At 40.3% G+C, this 9,473-nt stretch overlaps 1 protein-coding gene across 1 annotated transcript in view; it reads left to right on the plus strand.

Annotated features, from left to right (window-relative positions):
• The window catches only part of nav2a (neuron navigator 2a), a 192,786-nt gene that overhangs the window by 140,397 nt on the left and 42,916 nt on the right, over nt 1-9,473 (plus strand). Inside the window, exon 12 of the mRNA XM_020612326.1 lies at nt 6,620-6,742. Within this exon, the coding sequence (XP_020467982.1) occupies nt 6,620-6,742 (123 nt within the window). The remainder of the gene's footprint in view (nt 1-6,619; nt 6,743-9,473) is intronic.

Consider the following 9,473-nt stretch of genomic DNA (forward strand, 5'->3'; position numbering starts at 1 on the left):
AAATATGATGTAATTGTTGATCATAACAAGTGAACACAACCTGAAATGATAAAATATTTCCTTGGAAAAAAGGGAAAAAATGAACAGTACCTTAATACTGTAATTTTTATGCAATTAATGTGACCCCATTGGCTTTGTGTTGTCTTGAATGAAAGCTTGCCAGAAGAGGGCAGTAGTGTCCCTTGCTCATAGACCTGTAATGAAGTGTCAGAGTATCCCACACTTTAGCTCCAGCAGCATTCTACTGAGCTCAGATCCCACAAGTATCCCATCTCTCGGCCTGCAGATGCAGTAACGCTGATATGTTGATGACCTGTTTATTGGCTTTCTCTCAAGGCCAGCGTCCATGTTGTAACAAGCCCCCTGCATACCTTGGCTGTCACACTGTGCAATTTAAACCTCTGCTTATTGTTAGATGGAGCTGTAAAAGACACCAACTCACCTTCACATGGCAGTGGAAAACCAAAACCCAAGACACAAGGATCTGGCAATAGGTCAAGGATTAGTTTGCATTAAGATGAGTGTAAATGTAGAAAAACCTCTACAAGCTTAGCAAAGCAAGTTGATAGAAATTAAAAACCTTATATCTCTTAAAATCTGGAATGGAAATTACTTCTTCTGGCCCCCATAGATTTGCACTGATTCACCAGCCCCAAGGCAGCTGTAGAAGTCGAAGGAACTACAGTAAGTGCTCTTGCTCAAAGTGCTTGATATGTCTGAATCCGTGGCTGATCAGACAAAGGCCAAGCCACAGTCACACCTGGACAGGTGATTGATGGGAACAGGTGAACAGGGGCATTTGCGGGGTCAGACCTGTGAGAAAGGCAAAATATAGATTAGAATAGAGAATGTTGTGATGATCTGAACTTGTTCAGGCTGCAACTAAAGATTATTTTTCTTTTTTTAATTAATTGATTAATTGATTCATCATTTTGTCTAGAAAACGTAGGAAATTCAAAGATGAGCTGGGACATGCAAATGTTTAGCGTTTTTACTTGATGAAAAACTTAAATGACTAATGACAGTTATAGAACGTGCCAGTTAATTTCTTGTCATTTCGACACTCTAGTACACGTAATAGATTTTATGATACTTAATGAAGAGGTAATGTTGTTTTGAGCTGGATTTGATATTTAAATTGTGGAAGCTTGGGAATTTTTGGGAGAAGCTGTGCTATAACCTGTCACTACATGTTGTGGCACATACTGTATGTGCTTGGTGCATGTATTTAATCCTCTCAGCTGTGAGAACACAAGGGATGGTTTTACGGATGACTGGCAAAATGTGCTTTTATTCAAATGGAATTGATTCAGTTGGGCTCCTTGTGTTGGGTGGTGAACCTGCAGTCTTTGTCTCTATACAGTATGTGTTTGTGTATATGGAAGGATGTGTATGGGGGTACAAGCATGTAAGCGTGTGTGTATGGTGGGTGGAGGTGCCCTGTGGGTTAGCCTTTTAAAACAGACACAGACTGATGACCTCCACCTCCTCTCTACATCCTCAGGCTGTTTAGTGGTTAGCTTTAGCACAGGCCTGTTAGCATCCACTAACTGGTTCTTCCACACAGTGTTGGGATGTTTACCCAGAGAGGAGGAGCTGGCATTTGGATTACAGCAGCAAACTCTGACATTTAAACTCCTAAATGTCACTTACAGGGTCAGTTCACATGTCTAACAAAAGAGACGTATTGTCTGCCTCACGGTATTTAGCCATGCGGATTGTTTGGGTTCTGTTTGTCCAGGTTTTGAGACATCTGTCTCGGAGGCATCGACTTCCGTCGCAGTATAATGGGGGTGTGTGGAATTAAATTTAGGGTTCTCACATTGTCAGAATGACTTTTCAAAAAAAAAAATCAGTCTAGAAATAATGTCTGTGTTACTTTGAATTATCCACAGACCCCACTGTGAAAAACTAGGTCCAGTGAATCTTATGAAGAATGTGTTTTCAATGCTACAAGTGCCACAGTTTAGGTTGCATTCACCCTAGCTTTGAGCCAGAAATCTTTGGTGAAATCAGTACATCTTAGCAAATATCTGCTGCATATATATGCATATACTTCTAGTGTTAAATGATAATTAATGTGTGACTGGCTTGATGTGCCCCTTTAACTCCCAGTACAATATAATCATGGATGAGAGCCACAGTAAAATTGCCTATAGACATTTCTCTTGCTGAAACAAGTAGATTAATCCATTAGTTGAACAGTACATTAGATTAATAGAAAAACAGTTTTGATAACTGATTGTCATTTATTAATAGTCCATACATTCACTAAGCAGTCACTGTTTTAGCTTCTTAAATTTCAGTGTTTGCTGTTTTTCTGTGTCTTCTGTCATTGTAAAATAAATATTTTTGGGGTTTTTGATTGGGACAAAACAAGAAATTTCAAGGTGTCACCTTCTGCTGTTATGATGCAGTTTATTCCACTATTTTCTGACATTTAACAATTTGGGAAAAAAAGGATAGATAATCAATAATTAAAATAATTATTAGTTGCCAGTCCGGACATTTCCAAGCCATTAAATTCTAAGGATTTATATGTCTTGATAGTTCATTTATTATCCTCAGAATCTCAAAACACAGACAACATGACTGATGACGGCACATTTAGTGTGTGCAATGGTTTTCTCCAACCCCCTTCACTCTTTTTCTTCTTGGGTTCTCTGGCCCTTGGAGACAAGGCCTCCCCCTCCCCACCTCCTTGACTCGGGGGTATGTTGCACGATCCACTCCTCTGGCCTACCCCTCCCTTCCTTCCTCTTCTTCCCTCCCATCCCTCCTGCACCTCCACCTTCTACAGACAAACCCAACCTCCAGTAAAAGCATGTGGAGCTGAGGAGAAAGGCTGCATACCGACACACACTCAGACATTACACACACACATGGGCGCATAGTCTTAAACAAAGAGTTCGTTGAAGGTAACCTCTCACTTCTGATCACCATGATATAGCACGCTCTCTCCTGGTGATATTATTCACTGAACAGCAGCGCTCACTCACTGGTTCAGGCATAATAACATACAGTATCCAGCCGGTTGGAAACAGAAACATCTGCTTTGGAGATTTTTATCAGCAGGGATCAACTCTCACCTGGACTCTTTTGCTTTGGACTGACTGTGTTACCATGTGTGAGGCAGAAAGGTACGTAAGAGTGTTTTAAACAGAAACCCGAGGCGAGCTCCTCCTGTCTGGATCACAGTGTATTCATTCTGTGTCAAATACCTGCAGTTATATTTTCACTAGAACTTTGGCTTCAGTTTGTGTCACAGCAGTGTAAACTCCACCTAGCTGCTCAGCATCAGCCCGTAAACTGTCTTGTTTGGACACGTTTCTCCTGCAGCAGAAGGTTACAGGTTAACAGTCATCTGAAACCAGACAACAGGGAAGTTCAGTTATTCATTAGTGTGACAGAGTAATATGTGACTGTGCACGTCCATCTTCAAGGTGACTTTGCTTTGAGATGATGAGTGTTTTCCATAAGGGACAGCTAACCCCCCACAGAGCTGAAGACCCCAGCATTCTTCATTCTTCAGCTCTCTTCTTTGTCTGTTGTCTCTCGTGTTATTGTGAAAATCTGCTACACAACACGTGTTTTATCAGTGAAGGAAGTTTTCATTGTTTTTTTGTCTTTGACAAACTGTGTTTTTCTTAAAAAAAAAAAAAATTATGGATTAATCTGAAATTTGGTGGTCCATTGCCCGTTTTATTTAACTTTGAGGATTTATGATTGTAACTCTGAAGCATAAGGTAGGTTTATTTATACTGCCCATCTTACCGCAAAGTTGCAAATGCCTGACATGATATCTTATGAACAAATAATGAATAACAATAGCATGTAAACAGAAAAACCCAGAATGATAGAACTCATTTTTGTAATTACTGATGAATACTCAAGGTTCATAAGAGCATCTGAGAATAGGAATGTTTATAGTCTGGATTTAAAGGTGGTTAAAATCAGCCAAGCCTTCTTTCATTTTGAAGTTTGCTGTCCTGTAGCTATTTGGTGCATGGTCACAAATGCTGAATCTGCACGCCTAGTTTGGACTCTTGGGAATGATTACCAAACCACTACCAGATGACTTAAGGCAGCAGACACAGCCTTTATGCTGCTTTGATGTTCTGAGGAGTAAGTTCAACATCTGGTACTAAAACCATGTTACCACAAAGAATAATCACCTAATGCTACAGCCTCCCTCCAGAGCTTTTTAGCCTCTTTTACCTCATTGTTTCCTCAATTCCAGCAGGATGCAAGAGGCAGCTTTTTTGATTAAAAACTCTGATAAACCCATAGTACACTACCTAACCAAACGACACACCAAGTTAACAACAAGCTGGTGAAGAAATTAAATAGCTAGATGCTAAAAAGTCAGCTATTTTTGTCAAGATGTTGGTAGAGACCAAAACAGAGCTAAAAGGAGAGTGAATGGACTTTAATTCATCAGGTGGACACAAACATACATTTAAATGAATTCTAATGTTACTGTGGATTTGATGAATGTGTAAGTATAAATTACAACTTTATAATTCAATTCAATTCAATTTTCAGTTCAACTTTATTTGTATAGAGCCAAATCACAACAAAAGTCGTCTCAGGACACTTTACAAAGTAAGGTCTAGACCTTACAATCATTATTATTATTATTATAGAGTAGAAACCCAACAAGCAAGCACTCTGTGGCACTGGGGAGGGAAAACTCCCTTTAACGGATTAAACCTCCGACAGACCCCGGCTCTTGGTGGGCAGCCTTCTGCCTTGACCGGTTGGGGTCAGTGGATAAAGGAGAGAGAAAAGAAAAGCAACAAGACTCAACAAACATAATGATAAGCAATCAAACACCGAGCATGTCGATGTGGCCGTTGACTGCTCATCAGAAATCTACAGCTCCAGAGCCAGGGATACGTACAGAAAGATACAGGGAGAGAGCGAGGACAGTGAAGTGCTCTGTTGGGATGATAAGGCACTATGAGGTCTTCAAGATACGATGAAGCCTTGTCATTAAGGGCTTTGTATGTTAGGAGAAGGATTTTAAATTCTATTCTGAATTTTACAGGGAGCCAGTGGAGAGAAGCTAATATGGGAGAGATATGATCTCTCTTGCTAGTTCGTGTCAGTACTCTGGCTGCAGCATTTTGGATTAACTAGAGGCTTTTTAGGGAATTATTGGGACATCCTGATAGTAAAGAGTTACAGTAGTCCAGCCTGGAGGTAACAAATGCATGGACCAGTTTTTCAGCATCACTTTGAGACAGGATGCTCCTGATTTTTGCAATATTGCGCAGGTGAAAGAAGGCAGATCTAGAGACTTGGTTTATGTGTGATTTAAAGGACACATCCTGATCTCATTCATCTGGGTTCATAGACAAATATAACTGAGTGTCATCTGTGTGTCAAAGTTGAATTAACAGAATGTTCTGCTGCTCCCAAGTGGCCAGTCATTGCGACTTTGAAAATTATTAACTTATAATCAGAATTGTGGCTCAAAATACTGTAAAGGCTGCAATTTGTTGCACATCTATACAGGTTTGCTGTCAGTGGACTGTCTTCTGGTTGCTGAGGTCTGCAGCTCAGATGCTGAACGTGTTTGACTGCAGGTTAGACAAAGGACCTCTGTCTATAAGAAACACTGTACTGGTTGTATACTGTATATACACCTAAGTATAAATGTGTGTTTTCTGTGTGTGTGCTGGGCTCCCTCTTGCTGAGATCTGCATAGAGATAACACAGAAAGGTTTTTGTGGTCAGACTCTTCCTGGGCTTATTTTTCTAGTCACTTAACTGCAGAAACAGAATCATCACAGTCCCACACAGAAAGCATTCACAGTTTGAAAGGTCCAGGCTCAGCGTTAAATCAGCAAACATTTCATTAGATTACACCCTAGCTAAATGAGTCAATGTTTAGTTCCATTAGGGATAGCCTCCTCTGGCAAATATTTGGGGAATTAGTTAGAGTTGTTATAGTTTGAATGTGAATGTTTGTGTAAGCGTTGAGAGCCTCAGCTCAACTTGCGACTGTAACTCCCCGTAACGGTTAGTTTCTGACTCTGACGACCAATAAATCAAGTCCTTTCAAAAGTAATTTCCTGTTTTGTAATAAAGTGAATGAACTATTTATCCTGAACTTGCATTAACAGTGTAAGTGTAGCTTCTCTTAACAGTCAATAGTAATATCCCAGCCTGGAGCAGAAACTGGACTCAGTGAAGCTGGAGTCAGTGATGAATGACAGTGTCCTTCGTGTACAAATAAAGAACAGACTCATCCTCTGTCTACTGAGCTCCCTCTTCTGTTAAAGAATGCTGTTGTTTACCATTTGGCTACATGCAGGAAATGTGTCTTTTCAGTCAGATTGTTTGCTGTCTTCAGTGTTTGTGTGGGATCTTTTTGCCAACCCTTTAGCTCTAATTGATGAGAGCTTGGCCTCAGCCAGAAAAAGAGATGGATGTGGGTTTCTCCTCCTCTATATACAACAAAAGCAGCTCTGAGAAGAAGAACGTAGGCTATTAACTCTCAAAATCTTAAAACAAAGTGTGGTACTGCTTCAAATCATCCTCTCTGAGCCCCTAAATTGTGTACTGTAGATATGCATTATGGTGCCTGTATCTAATGTATTGTGTTTTGCAGCTATATGACTGACGGAGGTTTGGGTCTGTACACACGGCGCCTGAACCGCCTGCCCGACAACATGGCCGCCGTCAGAGAGACGCTCCATCGAAACATGTCGTCAGGACAGGGAGATGCTGACAGGTAGGTCTAAAAACAATCCCATAGACACATTCTACCCACTTGCTGTCTTACAGTTAGAGGTGATCAGTGTGTGACGTTCAGTTCAGTTCAGAAGTAACTTTGCCTTTTCTACTAAGGACTGTTGTGCACCTTAAGACTTGTTTGCAGGAAGAATGGCACAAAATTACATCTGACACACTTAATCACTTGGCGTCCTTAGTCCCTAAACCTTTTAAGTGTTGTGAAAAGGAACGACAACGTCACACCATGGTAAACGCTTTACTGTTCCAACTTTGGTTAGAATGTGTTGCAGGCATCAGGATTGAAGTGAGTGTTTATTTTGAACAAAAAATAAAGTTGATGAGGTGTCACATCAAATAATGTGCTGCTGTATTGTTTTCACAGTAATACAGGACTCAGATGATTTACAAATCACTGTTTTCAGTTAGAATTTTGATTTTATAAACCATCTCAATGTTTTCTGATTTTGGTTACATCTCCTACTGAATATGCTGAACTTGATGTGTTCAGCTGTGGGAGTTTGTCATATAGCATAAATATAGTCAGCCAACAAGTTTGTGAACATGTCTTGTGGTTGTAATTCAAAAAATATAAAATAGTTCTATCACACTGAAGGTATAGATATGTTGTTTCCTGTAAGCTGAGACAATGTGGATTTCTCTTTTGGTGTCATGCAGCTTTAGTTGAAATCCCTGTGAACAAAGTAGTTCGGGGGGATTTAAATGGATTGTAGATGGGGAAAATCATCTGATAGCACAAAAGGTTTTTATCACAGGTATTGGTGTGAAAGGGAGTTCAAAGCCAAGCTTTTGAGCAGACAGTATAGAGAGCAATGGTTAAAATGGCACAGTGGAAAACTGAAAAGCATCTGAATCACCATCATACTCTGTGTAGTGCATACTGTTATCAGACTGTCATAATGTTTCATCCTGAAAACATCTTGCTGAAATGGAATGTATTAAATAATGAAAGAAATGTCTTTTGAGGCTTTGACTCTCTTTGCCTCTTGCTCTGGGTCTTACCCTCACTTTCTGTTTTACCACTTTATTTTATAGAATAAATCCGTCCGTATAATCCGTCGCGGTGCCTTAGATCAGCTGATCAGCTTCTTCTGGAGGCACCAAGGGCCAGGCGTAAATCTAGGGGGGATAGAGCCTTGGTGGGTCCAAACCTGTGGAATGCTTTGCCTTTTTATATTAGGCAGGCCCCCCTCGTTGTCTATTTTTAAGTCATATTTGAAGACCTACTTGTATTCATTGGTGTTTGGCCAGGAATGAGACTCTGTCTGTAGTGTTAGTTTGTTTTATTGTTTATAGTTTTTTATGTGATGATTTTAGATGTGTATGGTATGTTAAGCGCTTTGGTCAGCTGTGCTGTGGTAAAGCGCTATACAAATAAAGTTGAGTTGAGTTGAGTTGAGAATGACTTTGCATAGATTTTGTTCAGACTTGCACACAGAAGATGTGATGCAACTGAGTTTCGTGCAAGAGATGACACTGCTGATGCAGAAACTGATCCTGGACTTTGGAGAATAGCTTTGAGATGCACGTATTTCTGTGGAGATTTGGGAGAAAAGCTGTGGTCTTTGTCTTGTCACAGACATGGAGAGAGATTGGGTTCCTATTTAGGAGAATAAATGGCTGGAGGAGAAACTGAGCAAGACAAGGGCCTAAAACAGAAATATACAAGGTGAATGAATGTCTCCCCATTTTAAGTCGAGATATCATCAGGTTTTGATGTTTTATTTGTTACGTTTGTTGCGCTTTAGGACTAGTGATGTGTTACACAGACAGACATGCTGGTGTGTCTTGAGGTAGTTTCAAGTGCCCTGAGCAGGCTTTTCTCTAAATCCTCTGGTGTGGCTAATTTCCTGTCTTTCAGACTTTTGACCTTTTCCCCCTTGCTGCCTTACCCAGCATGCACATGTGCACACACAACACACACACACACACACACACACACACACACACACACAGTCTTTCATGTTAAACTCCTCCTGGCCTTAGATGCAACTTTACCAAACTGCCCTTTTCCTCAACTTTCATCTCACCTCCTCTTTTCTCATGCAGTGCTCCATCCTTCCTCTTAGATTTTCTTTTATTTTGTTTTGATTAGAGAGAAGAAGCTGGATAGCAATTAAATGGTAAAAGTTGGGGAATTTCTCTCTTTTTTCCATTGGATGTTACACTTTCATGTTTCCACATGAGGTTTAATGGAACAAGTAGGCGAGTTATGTTTCTCCAGAAACTTTGCATTTCTGCTTTCATGGTTTTCAGACAGCTTCATTATCACTTGCATAAGATTAAAGTGAAGGGCAAGGAAAGAGTTTTAAGATCAAGCGGGGGATGCGGTGATTCTTTTCCCCTGGAAGGAATGTCTGATAAATGTGCTAACTGATTTTAGTTTGGGATTAATTAGAAGAGCTGGGGCAGATAAAAGACATTAGCATAATAAATGGAAGACAGTGGAGCTGGAGGGTAAAGAAACATTACTAGTTTTCTGCTGTAAATGCTCATTTTATACACGAGAGGGATTTAATGATGCAGTTTGGGCAGGTTGGGGGGGGGAAGGAAAGGAAAAACATTTTGTGGCTTTTGAGTGTCACAGTTGAAAGTTTGAGCTCAGAGGTGTTTGCAGTCTGTATTTGCTCACTGGGCGTGTGTGATCCATCTCTAAACCTGCTAAATGTCATTTTTTTACATCCTCTGTTTTGTGATGCAGCTGAGCCTCT

The sequence above is a fragment of the Monopterus albus genome, unplaced genomic scaffold (assembly GCF_001952655.1).
Source record: "Monopterus albus unplaced genomic scaffold, M_albus_1.0 scaffold123.1, whole genome shotgun sequence".
In the NCBI taxonomy this organism is placed as follows: Eukaryota; Metazoa; Chordata; class Actinopteri; order Synbranchiformes; family Synbranchidae; genus Monopterus; species Monopterus albus.